Raw genomic sequence first — 18210 nt, 5'->3', positions numbered from 1 at the left:
CTGTTAATAAGCCATTTTAACCCATTAATGACCTGTTAACAAGCCATTTTAACCCATTAATACCCTGTTAATAAGCCATTTTAACCCATTAATACCGTTAACAAGCCATTTTAACCCATTAATAAGCTGTTAATAAGCCATTTTAACCCATTAATGACCTGTTAACAAGCCATTTTAACCCATTAATACCCTGTTAATAAGCCATTTTAACCCATTAATACCGTTAACAAGCCATTTTAACCCATTAATACCCTGTTAATAAGCCATTTTAACCCATTAATGACCTGTTAACAAGCCATTTTAACCCATTAATAAGCTGTTAATAAGCCATTTTAACCCATTAATGACCTGTTAACAAGCCATTTTAACCCATTAATGATCTGTTAATAAGCCATTTTAGCCCATTAATGACCTGTTAACAAGCCATTTTAACCCATTAATACCCTGTTAATAAGCCATTTTAACCCATTAATAACCCGTTAATAAGCCATTTTAACCCATTAATGACCTGTTAATAGGCCATTTTAACCCATTAATGACCTGTGAATAAGCCATTTTAACTCATTAATAACCTGTTAATAAGCGATTTTAGCCCATTAATAACCTGTTAATAAACGATTTTAACCCATTAATACCGTTAACAAGCCATTTTAGCCCATTAATGACCTGTTAATAAGCCATTTTAACCCATTAATGACCTGTTAATAAGCCATTTTAACCCATTAATACCCTGTTAACAAGCCATTTTAGCCCCAGGCTTTACCTGTACAATTCTTTTTGTGTCAAGGGCATTATTTAAACCACACTAAAAGTTTTTTTAAAGCCCTTGAGGCCTTTCTGCAGCAGGAAAAATCTTGAATGTTGAGCATTTCTTTGCTTTTTCATACCAAGTTTCTCCCCGCGCAGCACAGAGGAAATATTCTCTAAGCTGGGGTAAAATATAATATTTTAAATATTATGATATAATAAAAATAGAATTCCTGTTACTTTGCCCCAAGTCTCTTCTCCCCCGTGTACCTTGGGGGAGAAAAATCAAACCTTCCCGTGGCTCACAAACAGACACTGAAGCATAAAGGATTAAAAATGGAGGATGCTAATTAAAACGAAGGATGCTAATTAAATGGAAGGATGTTAATCAAAGCAGAAGGTGATTATGTTTTCTTAAAAACATGAAGTGAAGCGAATGTACCTGAAACCCCTGATCTGAGGCACAGTCATGGAATCATGGATTGGTTTGGATTGGGAGGGACCTTAAAGCTCATCCAGTCCCATCCCCTGCCCTGGGCAGGGACATTTCCCCCCAGCCCGAGTTGTTCAGGGTGGTGTCACCAAAATCTCAAATAATTGGCATTTTTACAGTTGCCTTCTTCTGCAGAGGTTCAGAGTTCCAAATTCTCCCTCGGAGTGTGTGAAGTTTGGGGCACAGTGATACGAAAAAGATCTGAAGCTGTTGGAGAGGGTGTTAACAAGCCATTTTAGCCCATTAATAACCTCTTAATAAGCCATTTTAACCCATTAATGACCTGTTAATAAGCCATTTTACCCCATTAATAACCTGCTAATAAGCCATTTTACCCCATTAATAACCTGCTAATAAGCCATTTTACCCCATTAATAACCTGCTAATAAGCCATTTTACCCCATTAATAACCTGCTAATAAGCCATTTTACCCCATTAATAACCTGCTAATAAGCCATTTTACCCCATTAATAACCTGCTAATAAGCCATTTTAGCCCATTAATAACCTGCTAATAAGCCATTTTAACCCATGAAGCTGCAGCTCAGAAAGGAGACATTTGATTTTCCTTGTTTTTTTCTCTTGTGCTGGGCTGGGCTGATCCTGAGGGTCACGGGCTTGTCTGAGTCACATCAGGAAACACACCCGAAATTCTTGCTTTTTTCCCTATTTTCCTTTTCTTTTTGCCCTGAGCTGATCCTGCTCAGGCTTGGTCCTGCTGATGGACACCTGGTTTTTGTCACTGCTGCTCTGAGTCGCTGCTGAAGAAATCTTTTTGCCCTTTCACACTTTATTTTTGGAGTGTTGCATGTGGCAAGCTCGGGCTCCCACATTCACCAAATTCTGATGGAGCAGAGGTCGCAGAGGAAGGCTCAGGAGCTGCATTTCCAAGGCTTCAGAGCACTAATAATATTTAATAATATGTAATAATATTCAATAGTTAACATTCCTCCCAGGGTGGCATTGTTGGGGTGTCTGTGCAGGGCCAGGAGCTGCACTGGGTGATCCTTGGGGTCCCTTCCAACAGGACATTCCATGATTCCAGCTGAGGATGGATATCCAGCCATGTACCTGGGCAAGCTGCTTGAGGAGCAGAGAGACTTAAAGCACGTTTTACCCCCGCACCTCTTGTCTCTCTCTCTTTCCAAATGCCACTTCTGAAGCGTTTTAAATCACAAGCTGTTTCCTACAAGCAGACAATTTAATGCAAAGGAAGGCGACCCCAACGGTGCCATTAACTCTGGTTTAATTCTGCAGGTATATAACAGAGTTTGTAAACCTAGGCAATGTTTCAGCTCTGCGCACTTTCAGGGTTCTGAGAGCTTTGAAAACTATTTCTGTAATTCCAGGTAAGGCGGCCCCGCTTGGTGTTTAGCTGTCGGGTACAGGCCCCTGTGAGTGACGTATTGCTTTGTCTGTAGTTGTTGTTTGATTTTGGTGTGTGTATTGTCATGGTGTTTTTTGTGTGTGACCTCCCTCATTGCAGATATGTCACAGAGTTTGTGGACCTTGGGAATGTCTCAGCATTGAGAACTTTCAGAGTTCTCCGAGCTTTGAAAACTATCTCTGTAATTCCAGGTGAGAACCATTCAGCATTCGAGGCTGGGCTTGTGTGTGTGTCTCCTCTCTGTATTTCCCTCCCCTCCTGCACTGCTCATTCCTCCCAAATGGCACTGGGGTTTTTCGCATGGGATTTGCAGTCTGTGTAACAAAGCAGTTTGAAATCCAGGCTCCTGGACCATCAAATTATGGGATGAACAGGCTGTTGCTCCACATTTTTCTGTCTTTGTACGCGCATTTCGTACTGATCTCTGAGACTAAAGCCAGGCTTTAAAGTTTAATTCCAGATGAAAAGGATCAGGCTCCTCCTCAGGCTGAGCAGTTTCTGGCTCAGGGAGTCACCCTGTTATTGTCAGTGTTTTTGGAGTTGCTTTAGGAATAATTTTATAAAGCAACAGAGCAAAACCAACTAAGATTAAAACCTTTTTGCCCATTTCCTGTACGACTCCAGAGCTGGACTTGTCAGGACCACCCTTCCCAAAGCTGCTGCTGGACTTGTAACTCAGCTGGGTGTCACAGGTGAGCAGTGGCCCTTCCTTTGGGACACCATGGGGACATTGTGGACTGAGAATCCCAGAATTCCAGTCTGGTTTGGTTTGGGAGGCACCTTAAAGCTCCTCTTGTTCCACCTTCTGCCCTGAGCAAGAACACCTTCCACTGGACCAGTTTAACCCCAGCTCTGTCCAGCCTGGCCTGGAACACTTCCTGATCCTGAATTCTTGTACAGAAAAGCTTCATGCACGTGGTTTCTCAAAAGTGCACCTAATTCTGAGGTTAAGCTCAGGCCTCAGGTCTTACAGGCACTCAGGCATCTTCAGCTTTTTGCTTTCACTCCTCGACGAGTTTTGGCCTCAGTTCCTTTGTGGTTTGTTCCCTCCTGCATTCCCTGATCCTGGGTTCTTTCTCAGAATTGTTGAGTTGTAGGGCACATCCCTTTTGTCCCATCCCAGACTGCCAACCCCATCAGCTGTACCTGCCTGTTGTGCATGATGATGATGATGATGATGATGGTGGTGGTGGTTGTGATGCTGCTATGTGGCACCTGCTTTCCTTGCACCCAGTGAGAACATGCTGGACTGATGCTCCTACTGAGCCTTCCTTCATATCTGGAATATTTAAGATATTTTATATCTATATTTAATAATATATATTGATATTTAAGAGCAAAAGACCTTTGGGAATTGCTGTCAGCAGTGGGTCTGAGGGGTGGCTGTCGTTCTCTCAGCCTGCTCCAGAGAGCTCTGGCGTGCTCAGAGGAGAAGCATTGATGTTAAAACCAGTTTTGCCTGTGTTCTGCTTTTCTTAATTGTAGCAACGTGGAGATGATGCAGCTTTCAGGAGCTGGTTGCTGGCTGTGTGACAGCATGCCTTGTGTTCCCGTGGAGGGGACAGAACAGCTCAGTTTTGGATCATTCTCTCCATAGAATTCAAAACTTATGGAGTTTTGTTTCAAACAGCAGGGGTTGGGCTGAGCCCTGCTAAGTTCAGCACATTTCTGATGTAATTTTTTTATCAGAGGGACAATTTGCTGCGTATTTTGATTGAATAAAAGGGATGGTTTGCCACACATAGCCAAGGGGATCCTGTTTGGGTGTTGGGGACACTGATCATACCTGAAATGGCAAAAACTTGGGGGTTTTGGGGGAGGATTGTCCAAGTGTGTTTCTGCAGGACACATCTTGGCCCCCTCCATTTTGTGACAGCAGGAGGAGTCTAAAGCATTTGAATAATTGGCCTTTGGGTTATTTAATTTGAAAGCATGAAGTGCTCTTTATGGGTTTTACCACTGTCATTTTGCAAGGAAAAGGTGATTTTTAGAATGCACTCAATATTCAAATATAAAGGGGCTCCCTTTCTGCTTCAGCACATGGAATGGGAATTTTAACTCTGTGCTGAGCTACTGAGGAGCTCATTTTAGTGTTTCGAGTGCCATCTACACCTTGTGTCAATAACTGGAATTAAGATGTGTTTGAGACAAGATAAAAATGGGAAATACCACCAGAATTTGACACGCCACGGACAAAATTCTGTGGATCTGTGTGGCAGGAGCAAACTGTGACACCCATGAGCTAAACCACCAAAATATCCCTTTTTTTTTTGGGTGGAAAGCCTGTATGAAACCCTGATGGTCTCAAGAAATTTTCCATATTGGCACGTGAGCTCTTATATTTTAATTGCCAGGTGGGGACACACCTGGGTCACACCTGCATTCCACAGGATCCAGGGAAACCTGGACCCGCGGAGCACGGGGTGGTGGCTGCAGCTGGGAGTTGTTGGAGTTGTGTTTGTCCTGCTGCCAGTCCTGTCCTGGTTCCAAACTTCTCCTGGCACACCTGAGAGAGAGCAGCACCCAAAAGCAGGAGCCCAGGTGTTGGTGCCCGTGGGTGCATGTGCAGGGCAGAGCCGTGGGATGAGCATGGCAAGAGGTGCTGGGGGTGATGTGTCTGCCACAACAGCAAAATCCTGCTCTGTCTTGGAAAATCCATGGAAAGTTTGGGTGGCGGGGGTAAATGACACTTCAAAATAGGATTTTTTAATAAGGAATGTGGCTGCAACTGTTTGTTTTGGAAGGTTTGTGTTCCTGGGATGGGTCTAACCTCTGTTGGCTTACAAGGGTTTTGTAGGAGGAGGTTGGAAGGGACCAAGGTTTCTGCTCCAGGATTTATTGCAAAATGTTCATGTGGTCTCAGCTGGAACCTTAGATCTGACTGACCCCAAATCCAGCAGTGATTTATTATTTTTTTTTCTCCTTCCTCCCTTCACTGCTCATTTATAAACCACAGAATCATCCTACTTCACACCAGAAAGAGTGACTAAAAGAACCCAATTCAGTGCTGTTTCTCCATCCAGAATTCTAGCTAGTTTAGACCTGTCGCCTAAAAATTAATTCTGAGTTCTCCCCACTCATGAGTTTTGCCTCTCACGGACCAGAATGGTGTAGGAAAGCAGCAGGATTCCTTTGGGAATGTCTTATTTTTGATCCTGAGCCTGTTAATGATCCCGGTGGCCTCAGTAAATCCCAAAGCACGGACGCTGTGGGTGAAGCCCTGCCCTGGCTGTAACCAAAGCCACCTCTGAAAGGGAAGATTCTGCTCCTGCAAGGGAGGGGAAGTGCTGAGGTGGTTCAGTTGAGCAGGAGAAACCCAAGACGTGGAGAGTTAAAGGTATTTGATCTCTGTGAGTTGTTGCAGCCTGTGCCAGCGAGCTCGGCTCGAACACAGCTCAACACGTCCACGAGGATTTTCGTGGCAGCAAATCCCAGTTTGATCCTCGTTTGACAAACCTTGTGTGTGTGGAGGAGGACTGATTCCCCACCTCCTGCAGTCCTGCTGCGAGGCTCAGGCACTCTCAGGGACAAACGTTGGGATTTGGTTTGTTCTGACCCATCCTTGCCTCCATCCCAGTGTTGTGCTGGCTGGAAATCCCAGGAACCTCCACCACTCATAGCCACAGCCTTTCCCACCACAGAGTCACTCTAAGGTACTGTATTAATCTGGATTTTCAGCGTGTTTTCCTTCTGCAGGAGTGATTTCTAGTCTTGTTTCCTTCTCCACAGGCTTGAAGACCATCGTGGGTGCCCTGATCCAGTCCGTGAAGAAGCTGTCGGATGTGATGATCCTGACGGTTTTCTGTCTCAGTGTCTTTGCCCTCATTGGGCTCCAGCTGTTCATGGGCAATTTAAGGAACAAGTGTGTGATTTGGCCAATTAATGTGAACGAGACCTTCCTGGATAATGGCTCCAGGGGCTTTGACTGGGAGGAATACACCAACAATATGTGTAGGTATTTCTGAAGCTCCCTAAAACCTCCTGACTTGGCTCAGTGCAGGAATTCCAACATGTTTCATGCTGTGGTGTGTCTGGTTTTCACAGTGAAAACCCCATGTGCAGAAGTTTCTCAGGGCTTTTTCTTTTTGGATCTGACCTTGTTGAGATGTTCCTAGTTGACTTTATCCTTTAGAAGGGTTTGGATGTGCTCTTTTGGCTAAATAGTTAGTCCAAAATATATTTTTACTCAGAAATTTCTCAGCAGTGCTTTTGGGAGGCTTTTAAGTGAAGGTTTTAATGGTGTTATAGTCTCTTAAATCCTCTAACTCCATATGTGTGTGAATGTAACCTCTTCTTTTTCATCTTCAGCAAATTTTTACATCATTCCTGGCGCCCCCGACCCTTTGCTCTGTGGTAACAGCTCAGATGCAGGGTGAGTGTTGAGCTTCATTAACAATCAATCAGCTGTTCCTGATGTTATCTAAAGCTGGCAAAACCTCTGGAATATTCCCTGTTGCTTCCTCTGTTGGTTCTGGTGTTATTTCACCCGGTTTCAAATTTCTTAACCTAATTATGAATCGGTTGCTGATGCAATGTAAGGGACATTTTCCCTGTCAGGAGGCAGCTCTGGCCACCAGTGGTTGCCAGTGACATTATTTCCCTCTGAATCCAATCAGAGAAGGGTGGATGGAGGCTCAGAAATGCGAACTTGCCACGTGCTGTTGGTTTTCCACCCCGACCTTCAGCTCTGAAGACCCTTGTGGCCCAAGCTCCTGCCTTGGGCTCAGGCTTGGGGAAAAGCTGCACCTCGCAGTGTCTCATTTCCACAGGACAGGGAGAGCAGGGCTTTCCTCAAATGCTGTCCTTAAATGATGTGGAAAGAGCTGCTTTTGTTGGGAGAGTGGTGGCAGTGAGCAGGGAGAGCCCTGACCTGGCTGTTGTCTCCTCCCCAGCCAATGTCCAGAGGGGTACACGTGCATGAAGGCAGGACGGAACCCCAACTACGGCTACACGAGCTTCGACACCTTCAGCTGGGCTTTCCTGGCTTTGTTTCGCCTTATGACTCAGGACTTTTGGGAAAACTTGTATCAATTAGTGAGTAAACGCTTTCCTTTGGTGTTGTACGTGGGGAGGATTTGGGGGTAGAACCGGGAAGGGAAATGTGAGAAGCTTTGTTTTGTTCCTTCTCTCCAAAAGAGTGCAAGTAAAGCTTCACAGTGAGGTTTTTTTGGGGGGAGGAAGGGGACATTGCCTGTCAGCAGGTGTTGGACTTGAGGTCCAGAAGGGATGGTGGGTCCAGCTGAGCTGTGAATTAATTCAGGAGGAGACTCAGCACTGGCTGCAGGAGGCTGTGAGCATTCAGCTCTGCTCACAGAGGGTGCTCAGGCTCTTTGGAGGGCACAGAGTTTTCTCCTGACCTGGGGGTGCTTTGGGGAGCTTGCTGAAGCAGCTTTTTCTTGATTTGGTTTGTTTTAAGGGAGTCTGAGCATTGGGTTTCACACTGTGCCTCTGAATTCTTTTCAGTTTGGATGCTCCCTTAAGGGAAGAAGGTGGATGTCACCTTTTGTGTTCATGGCTAAGGAATGTGCAGGGGAAATGCTGAGCTCTGGAATATTCAGCACTGCTGGATTTTCTTAGAAACATTCAGGTCAAGAAACGTGGGATCAGCTCTTGCATCTCATGTCAGGGAAGCCTGAAGTTGCTTTTTTTCCCCTTTTCTAATCCCTCTGCCATTCTTTTCCACTTCCAGACTTTACGAGCGGCAGGAAAAACCTACATGATCTTCTTTGTGCTGGTGATCTTTGTGGGATCCTTCTACCTGGTGAATCTGATTTTGGCTGTGGTGGCCATGGCCTATGAGGAGCAGAACCAGGCCACCCTGGAGGAGGCAGAGCAGAAGGAGGCAGAATTCAAGGCCATGTTGGAACAGTTGAAAAAGCAGCAGGAGGAAGCACAGGTGAGAAAAAAAAACCCAATTCCTCTCCGTAAGGGTGGTGAGGCCCTGGCCCAGGTTGCCAGAGAAGCTGATTTTACTACCTGCACAAGCAGACTATAAAAATCCTAACAAATTCTTGTGTCTTCCAAGGAGAGAATAAACCTCTCAATCCTGCCTCAAAATCTCATTGAGCCAAACTCTTTCTTCAAGCAGAAAACGGAGCATTGATGGTGGAAAGATGTGATTTCTTTTTCCTTCCCTTGCCTGCACCCTCAGGCTGCTGCCATGGTCACCTCGGCAGGGACGGTGTCTGAAGATGCTGTGGAGGATGATGGTGGGGGGAGGATGTCTCGGAGCTCCTCGGAGATTTCCAAGCTCAGTTCCAAGAGTGCCAAGGAGCGTCGGAACAGGAGGAAGAAGCGGAAGGACAAGGAGCTGTCGGAGGGAGATGAGAAGTGTGACAATGAGAAGGTGTTCAAGTCGGAATCCGAGGATGGCATGAGGAGGAAAGCGTTCAGGCTGCCAGATAACAGGCTGGGAAGGAAGTTTTCCATCATGAACCAGGTAGTTTTCTGTTCCTTCACTAATGTTTGTGGTTGGGGTCAGGATAATATTCTGCTTTAGGTTCCTGTTGGCATCTCAAGGGTTCTGCCCGCTGTCCTAAACTGTGTTGGGTCAGGAGAACGCTTAGAGCCCGAGTTGATGACTCTCACACACACTTCCCCTGGCAGGAATTGTTCCTGAAGAATCCAGCCAGGTAACTCCTCCACTGAGACAGCTCAACCAGCCAGGAGCGAGCAGCTCTCACAGTGCAGTGAGGGGTGGTGGTCTGTGCAGGGGTGGAGAGGGAGGGAACAGATGGACAGAGACCATCCACAAGCACCTGGAGTGCCAGGACAAGTGGCAGTGGCTTCCCAGTGCAGAGGACAGGGCTGGATGGGATACTGGGAAGAAATTCCCCCTCGGTGAGGGTGGGGAAGCCCTGGAACAGGTTGCCCAGAGAAGCTGTGGCTGCCCCGTCCCTGGAAGTGTCCAAGGGTTGGACAAGGTTTGGAGCAGCTTGAGGCAGTGCTTCCACCCCCACAGTGGTCAGGGGTGGAACTGGACAATCTTCAAATTCCCTCTCAAACCAAACCAAGCCATTGAGTGATTGTAGGAAACCACCCAGCAGGGCTTTGTGCCCATCCTGCTCACTGTGGGGGCAAAGCACACGGCACTCCATTTCCTTCGTGGTGGAAAAAGCTGGTTTTTATTCACACAACTCAGTTTTTATTCAGTTTCACAGACCTCATGTGGGACTCCAGTTGGTCAGTAGCTCCTTGCCAATTACTTATTGGCTAATAAAAGTTGTAAATGTTGTAAAATGCACGGATTGGTCACTCAAACCCTTGTTTGTGAGAGATCATTTTCATTTTTCTAATTAACAGTGTACAGTTAAGTCCAACAGTGTAGTTTCTATCTAAACAGTTTACACAGGTGCCAGTTGTTTGTGACCGAGCAATAGATTGGTTTTGTTAACAAACTGCTCACAACGGGATTGCTTTCACATGGGAACTGCAAAATGCCAGCTTGGCTTAGAAGAAATGGCTTCTAAAAGAAAGAATTGGCTTCTAAAAGAAAGAAGAATTGGCTTCTAAAAGAAAGAAGAATTGGCTTCTAAAAGAAAGAATTGGCTTCTAAAAGAAAGAATTGGCTTCTAAAAGAAAGAATTGGCTTCTAAAAGAAAGAAGAATTGGCTTCTAAATAAAAGAAATTACTTCTAAAATCAGAGAGAGAAGGCCTGATTTTGAGAGGCCTTTCTTTATAATTTTTCCACCCGAAATAGTAATTCCCACCTTAAATAATAATTTCCCCACCTTAAATCATAACTCTTCCACCTTCCACTCACTCTGTCCTTCCCCTGCTCCCCCAGTCTCTCCTCAGCATCCCGGGCTCCCCTTTCCTCTCCCGCCACAACAGCAAGAGCAGCATCTTCAGCTACAAGGGGCGCTTCCGCGACCCGGGCTCGGAGAACGAGTTCGCCGACGACGAGCACAGCACGGTGGAGGAGAGCGAGGGCAGGAGGGACTCGCTCTTCATCCCCATCCGCGGCCGCGACCGGCGCAGCAGCTACAGCGGCTACAGCGGCTACAGCCAGGGCAGCCGCTCCTCGCGCATCTTCCCCACGCTGCGCCGCAGCATCAAGAGGAACAGCACCGTGGACTGCAACGGCGTCGTGTCGCTCATCGGAGGGCCGCCCTCCAGCATGCCTGGGGGCCGCATCCTGCCCGAGGTAGCTGCTCAGCGTGGTCTGGTCAGACAAGCGTGGTCAGAGCAGTGTGGTCAAATGAGCATGGTCTGACCAGCGTGGTCTGCTGAGCGTGGTCTGACCAGCGTGGTCTGGTCAGACAAGCATGGTCAGAGCAGTGTGGTCTGACCAGTGTGGTCAAATGAGCATGGTCTGCTGAGCATGGTCTGACCAGCATGGTCTGCTGAGCATGGTCTGACCAGTGTGGTCAAATGAGCATGGCCTGACCAGCATGGCCTGACCAGCATGGTCTGCTGAGCGTGGTCTGACCAGTGTGGTCTGGTCAGACAAGCATGGTCAGAGCAGTGTGGTCAAATGAGCATGGTCTGACCAGCATGGTGTGGTCACCATGGTCAGATGAACATGGTCAGACCAGTATGATCTGATCAGCGTGGTCTGACCAGTGTGGGCAAATGAGCATGGTCTGACCAGTGTGGTCAAATGAGCATGGTCAGACCAGTATGATCTGATCAGCGTGGTCTGACCAGCCTGGTCTGCTGAGCATGGTCTGACCAGCGTGGTCAAATGAGCATGGTCTGACCAGCCTGGTCTGACCAGCCTGGTCTGCTGAGCATGGTCTGACCAGCGTGGTCAAATGAGCATGGTCAGACCAGTATGGTCTGCTGAGCATGGTCTGACCACCATGGTCTGCTGAGCATGGTCTGTCCAGCATGGTCTGACCAGCCTGGTCTGCTGTGCATGGTCTGACCAGCGTGGTCAAATGAGCATGGTCTGACCACCATGGTCTGACCAGCCTGGTCTGCTGAGCATGGTCTGATCAGCATGGTCTGCTGAGCATGGTCTGACCAGCATGGTCTGACCAGCATGGTCTGCTGAGCATGGTCTGACCAGCATGGTCTGGTCACCGTGGTCAGATGAACATGGTCAGACCAGTATGATCTGGTCAGCGTGGTCTGACCAGCATGGTCTGGTCAGACAAGCATGGTCTGACCAGCGTGGTCAAATGAGCATGATCTGACCAGCGTGGTCTGACCAGCCTGGTCTGCTGTGCATGGTCTGACCAGCGTGGTCAAATGAGCATGATCTGACCAGCGTGGTCTGACCAGCCTGGTCTGCTGTGCATGGTCTGACCAGCGTGGTCAAATGAGCATGGTCTGACCAGCCTGGTCTGCTGAGCATGGTCTGACCAGCATGTTCTGATCAGACAAGCATGGTCAGACCAGTGTGGTCTGACCAGCGTGGTCATATGAGCATGGTCTGACCAGCGTGGTCTGACCAGCATGGTCTGGCCAGCATGGTCTGGCCAGCATGGTCAGATCAGCATGGTCAGATCAGCATGGTCTGGCCATCATGGTCTGGCCATCATGGTCTGGTCAGACGAGCGTGGTCTGCTGAGCGTGGTCTCACCAGTGTGGTCTGACCAGCATGCCCATCTGTTTGGTTCTTGTACAGAGAATTAATGACATTGCATGTAATTAGAAATGTTCTGTAAAATACAGTGTGTAATTTGTCTAAGGCTGCAGAGCACTGCTCCAACAGAAAAAAGGGCTTGAGTTTTGGTTGGGCCACTTGCATGTTGTAAGAAGGTGGGAAGGACAGAGGGATACACAGAATATAGAAAACACAGAGTACGGCAATGCAGACTGAGTGCTGCATTTCTGGGCTCAGAGTGGGTAAGAGAGAAGACTCCAGTCTGTATTAATCACCATCTGAATTTTTCAGGGTACCACTGAAATCGAAATCAGGAAGAAGCCTGGTGGGTCTCTCTTGGTCTCAATGGATCAGGTGAACGCGTCCTATGGAAGGAAGGATCGCACCAACAGTGTCATGACTGGGTTGACCAACACCCTTGTTGAGGGTAGGTGTGATTTGGGGATTAGAGGGGCACCCCTGAGCCCCTTCCAGTGCCTAAAGGGGCTCCAGGAGAGCTGGAGACAGACTTTGGACAGAGGGCTGGAGGGACAGGACACAGGGAATGGCTTCCCACTGGATGGGATGCTGGGAAGGAATTCTTCCCTGTGAGGGTGGGGTTGCCCAGAGAAATTGCCCCATTCTTGGAAGTGTCCAGGGTCAGGTTGGGCAAAGCTTGGAGCAACCTGGTCTAGTGGAATTCAGCTCCCCCTGCTTTAAAGCAGTACATATTAATGCATGGTTTTGCCTAAACCTGCTTCTTTTGGGTCTTTATTAATAAAGAAATATTTATTAGACTTTATTTTACTTGGTTTTGGCATCCGAATTGCACAGAGATGGAGGTAAAGGCAACAAAAGAGTTGTAACTTTACAATGAAGAGAGTGCAGTGTGGAGATCAGAGGAGTAAGGCAGTGTCAGGTCCGGGTGTTCTGTCATCTCCAAGCACTGGAGAGACCTTCCTTTGCTCCAGGCTGTAGGAGAGAAGGATTGGAGCTGCACTGGGAGCTGTGACAGCTGTCAGAAGAGAAAGGGGCTGTTGGCTGGTGGGAATTCTGGAATGGACAGCACATGGAGATGAGATTTCCCAATATGTCATGCAGGAGCCAGCAAGAATTCATGAACAGCAGCCACATGCGGTTGATGATCTCAAATTCCTGCTGTCTCCTGCAAGAAAATTGTAGGAAAACTAAATATACTTAGAAACAGAGCAGGGTTTTGCTGCCGCTCCCCTCCTGCGCAAACGCCTACGGGCTCCAGTGCCACGGGCCTCTTTTTAACTTCAGAAATTCCAAGGCAACTAAATACTAAGCAACCAGAGAACCAATGGGAAGGAGAGCACAGTGGTCCTTTCCCTTCCCATAAAAAATAAAAGGTGAGGGTGCACAGCTGCACGGCCTGACTGGAACCAGCAAGTCAACAAATGGGGGCAACTCCTCATTTGTATTTTTTTTTTTTTTTTCCTAAGCACTTGAGATAAGCCAGTGTAAAAAAGAAAAAAAAAAAAAAAGTGGACACAGCATTTCTGTGTTTGATTTCTGTAAATGAATGTAGTTAGTCTTAATCAGGTTATTCCTGTTGAAAATCCTTTGCAGCATTATGTCACCTCTTTCCTCTTTTAGACCACGTCTGTGTTCAGCACAGAATTCATCTCAAGTTATTTAAAAACTGGCAGCAAAGGCAGTTTGGAATCTGTAACTTTTAACTGCTTTACCTTGATCAGTTCCGAGTTAAATATAGCCCTTCATTTGGAATAATTTGCATTGAATCATCCTGGTGGGGCTGAAGCACAGGGTTAGAGCTGCAGTTACGGTGACCTGGTGCAGGTGTTGTGTAGGGACACAGGAGAAGCCATGGAGCTTGGTAAAATAATGAAATCCCAGAATCCAAGAATCCTTGAGGTTGGGAAAGAGCTCCAAGGTCGTTGGGTCCCACCTGTGACCAATCCCCACCTTGTCACCCAGCCCAGAGCGCTGAGTGTCACATCCTGTCACTCCTTGGACATGCCCAGGGATGGGGACTCCAAAGCTCCCTGACCACCCTTTCCATTGAGCATTCTCCCTGGTGTCCAGCCTGCCCACAGACTTGACCCAGCTCTTCTCTCGTGTCACCTCCGTGGCCATTTTCACAAAGTTCACAGTTTTTTAATTCTTCAGCCTCAGAGATGAAGCCTGAACTGTTTTGTTTTGTACCTGCAGAGCTGGAAGAGTCCCAGAGGAAGTGTCCCCCTTGCTGGTACAAATTTGCCAATACCTTCCTGATCTGGGAATGCCACCCCTACTGGATGAAGCTGAAGGAGATTGTGAACTTAATTGTCATGGATCCTTTTGTTGACTTGGCCATCACCATCTGCATCGTGCTGAACACGTTGTTCATGGCCATGGAGCACCACCCCATGACCCCCGAGTTCGAGCACGTGCTCTCTGTAGGAAATCTGGTAAGGAAATCTGCTAAATACTCCCCACAGATCTGCTCCTGCTGGGGTGCCTGGATTATTGATGTGGGCTTGGACTTTGAATCAATTGCATTGTTGAGACTTAGCCTGAAGAGGAGAAAATAAGCTAAAAATGACTCTTTGCCTGTTCTTTGTCTGTCTCTCCTCCCCGCTCCAGGTTTTCACTGGGATTTTCACAGCAGAAATGTTCCTGAAGCTCATTGCAATGGATCCATACTATTATTTTCAAGAAGGCTGGAACATCTTTGATGGGTTTATTGTCTCCCTGAGTTTAATGGAGCTGAGTCTGGCAGATGTGGAGGGACTTTCCGTGCTGCGATCTTTCCGATTGGTATTCCAAATTCCAGCTCTTTTTCAATGTTATTATCGTGGAGCTACCACAAAGCTTAGAATCTCAGAATCGTGAAATGGCCTTAGTTGGAAGGGACCTACAAGGATCTTCTAGTGCAGCTCCTGGCCCTGCACAGGAGCTCAGCAATCCCACCCTGAGTGTTGTCCAAACATCCTTTGAGCTGTGGCAGCCCTGGGGCAGTGACCATTCCCTGGGGACCCTGCTCAGTGCCCAGCCAGGGGAAGAACCTTTTCCCAATATCCAGCCTATCCCTTCCCTGATACAGTTCCAGCCGTTCCCCTCACATAAGGATTTTTTCCCATTTACATAGGACAAGGAAAGATCACTTTTTTGTGGGTTTAGGGGGGACAGAGATCCAGTGGTGCCATTTTTTATGGTCTCTTCTTTCTTCAGGACTGCTCTTTATGAAATGTGAGCAGCAGCTTGTTGCATTTGGGCAGGGAGGGGTGATTTTTCCTTTGGGAAGGGAGATCTGCGTGTGGGGAATAACTAAGTACAAAATACTAAGCCCAAATTTCCAGAAAGGTTAAGCATTCTCTGCTCTCTGTAACCTCAGTAGCAGAAGCATGGACTTTGTGTAAAACACAAGATGGTTGTCATTTAGGAAGTTCTGCTTTATTTTCCTCTTTGCTTAAGATTTGTTTGTTTTGGTGTTTTTTTTTTTGTTGTAGCTGAGAGTCTTCAAACTGGCCAAGTCCTGGCCCACTCTGAACATGCTGATAAAAATCATTGGTAACTCAGTGGGTGCCTTGGGGAATTTGACCTTGGTGCTGGCCATCATCGTGTTCATCTTCGCCGTGGTGGGAATGCAGCTCTTTGGCAAGAGCTACAAGGAGTGTGTCTGCAAGATCAATCCGGAGTGTGAGCTACCCCGCTGGCACATGCACGATTTCTTCCACTCCTTCCTTATTGTCTTCCGTGTGTTGTGTGGGGAGTGGATTGAGACCATGTGGGATTGTATGGAAGTGGCAGGACAGGCCATGTGCTTGATTGTCTTCATGATGGTCATGGTCATCGGAAATTTAGTGGTCAGTAAATGGTTAATGATGGGCTTTCTTGGTTGCCTCTGGGTGGGGTAGGACTTGGGGAGACCCCCAGGATGAGGGAGTGATGGTTTGTGAGTCTGTTCCTGCTCTGTGGAGGTCCCTCTTGGCCTTTGATCTACCAATAGTAGATTTTGGTAGCACAATGTTAAAGATGTTTTTTGCTTGATGAGGACCTTAAACAGTCACCCGTAAACGAAGCATTTTGCAAGAAAGCTGAAAATATGAAAGCTTCAAAGTGCACAGACCTGACCTGAGGGGAAAAAGAAGCTAAAAGAAGCAAAAACTGGCAATTTAATTGCCAGAAAACGCAATAATTTGGTGCACAGGGGAAGGTCCTGAAGTGTTAAAATGAGGGATGGAGGTTTCTTCTAAAACCTGCCCACTGGCTCAGTCATGAGGTGCTGTTGTGTGCAGGAATGGGCTGTGAAACTGCACGGCCTGTTGTGTGGGAGGTTGGACTAGATCATGATGCTTCCTTCTGGCCTTAAATTTCACGAAGAAAAGGCTGTGGAGGAAAATGTGAGCAAAGAATGAAGTCACATGAACAGCTGCAATTCTTCAAAGTAGTTGTGAGCTCTCTCTGAGAGGTCCTGTCTTGCCAAAGGGTTTTGATAAAATTAGTCTTGGGGATGGTCACTCAATGTAGGTGAGGAAGTGATCACTCAAAATGCCAAGATTTTCCCCATTTTCTTTGAGGCAGAGATGGGACTAAATCAGTAAGGCTGAATTTAAATCCTGTGGGGATTAAATCGCTCTCTGACATCTGCAGTCCAGATCCTGCAAGGGGCTCCATCCAGGCACCCCTGTACCTGCCCTGGGCTCCTGGGACTCCTCAGAACTGCATCAGGGAACTTTTTGCAGCATCAGGGGGTCGTCCCTTGAGCCTGGGCACCTGGATGGGTTTGTGGGACGCCGGAGCTGGTGCTTGGAGACAGCTCTGCAGCAGCAGCAGGGCGTGGGCGCTGAGTGCTCTGCTCAGCTTTGGGAATCCCCCCCCCGGTGTGTCAGCCCAGCATCAGCTCTTCCCTTTCAGGTGCTGAACCTGTTCTTGGCCTTGCTGCTGAGCTCCTTCAGCGCAGACAACCTGGCGGCCACGGACGACGACGGGGAGATGAACAACCTGCAGATCTCGGTGATCCGCATCAAGAAGGGCATTGCCTGGACCAAGGCCAAGGTCAGGGAGTTCATGCAGGCCCACTTCAAGCAGAGAGAGGCCGACGAGGTGAAACCCTTGGACGAGCTGTACGACAAGAAGGTGAACTGCATCGCCAACCACACCGGGGCCGACATCAACCGCGACATCGATTTCCTCAAGAACGGCAACGGCACCACCAGCGGCATCGGGAGCAGCGTGGAGAAATACATCATCGACGAGGACCACATGTCCTTCATCAACAACCCCAACCTCACCGTGCGCGTGCCCATCGCCGTCGGGGAGTCCGACTTCGAGAACCTCAACACGGAGGATTTCAGCAGCGACACGGATCCTGATGGCAGCAAAGAGGTGGGACAGGGGGTCCACGTGCACGCGGGGTGGGTGCCTGGAGACTTGGCAGGGAGAGCTCTGTGGCTCCAGCACTGAACTTCTGTGTGTGTTGGGATGTCTTTGCCCCCAAACCAGAATTCCTTGTGCTAGTCTTTGCCTTCAAACCAGAATTTCTTGTGCTAGTCTTTGCCCTCAAACCAGAATTTCTTGTGCTAGTCTTTGCCCTCAAACCAGAATTCCTTGTGCTAGTCTTTGCCCCCAGACCAGAATTCCTTGTGCTAGTCTTTGCCCCCAAACCAGAATTCCTTGTGCTAGTCTTTGCCCTCAAACCAGAATTTTGTGTGCTAGTCTTTGCTCCCAGACCAGAATTCCTTGTGCTAGTCTTTGCCCCCAAACCAGAATTTTGTGTGCTAGTACCTCTGTAGAAAGCTATATTACTTATATAATAACCACATGCATAAAATAAAGCTATCTAATCATAGGATGATTATATAAATATATAGTGTATATATTTTTATATATACTATCTATTTATATATACTAAATATGTTTATATTTAGCATATATTTATATATTCTAAATATATGTACTATATATAATTACTATAGTTATAGTAAATGTATATCATAGTAAAATAATGTAATGCAATTGTAGTAAAATAAAATATAAAATAAATAGTATAAATATATAATATATATATATTATATTTATATA

General features: G+C 47.1%; 1 protein-coding gene across 1 annotated transcript in view; it reads left to right on the top strand.

Annotated features, from left to right (window-relative positions):
* The window catches only part of SCN8A (sodium voltage-gated channel alpha subunit 8), a 40411-nt gene that overhangs the window by 2027 nt on the left and 20174 nt on the right, over window positions 1-18210 (top strand). The window contains exons 2-14 of the mRNA XM_041477524.1: window positions 2497-2588; window positions 2726-2817; window positions 6356-6577; window positions 6935-6998; window positions 7519-7660; window positions 8316-8522; window positions 8778-9065; window positions 10414-10773; window positions 12472-12607; window positions 14356-14594; window positions 14770-14943; window positions 15636-15992; window positions 17044-17514. Of these exons, the coding sequence (XP_041333458.1) occupies window positions 6412-6577; window positions 6935-6998; window positions 7519-7660; window positions 8316-8522; window positions 8778-9065; window positions 10414-10773; window positions 12472-12607; window positions 14356-14594; window positions 14770-14943; window positions 15636-15992; window positions 17044-17514 (2604 nt within the window). The 5' untranslated portion in view covers window positions 2497-2588; window positions 2726-2817; window positions 6356-6411. The remainder of the gene's footprint in view (window positions 1-2496; window positions 2589-2725; window positions 2818-6355; window positions 6578-6934; window positions 6999-7518; window positions 7661-8315; window positions 8523-8777; window positions 9066-10413; window positions 10774-12471; window positions 12608-14355; window positions 14595-14769; window positions 14944-15635; window positions 15993-17043; window positions 17515-18210) is intronic.

The sequence above is a fragment of the Pyrgilauda ruficollis genome, unplaced genomic scaffold, assembly GCF_017590135.1.
Source record: "Pyrgilauda ruficollis isolate IOZ18807 unplaced genomic scaffold, ASM1759013v1 scaffold400, whole genome shotgun sequence".
Taxonomy (NCBI): Eukaryota; Metazoa; Chordata; class Aves; order Passeriformes; family Passeridae; genus Pyrgilauda; species Pyrgilauda ruficollis.
This window is presented reverse-complemented; position numbering and strand designations above follow the sequence as displayed.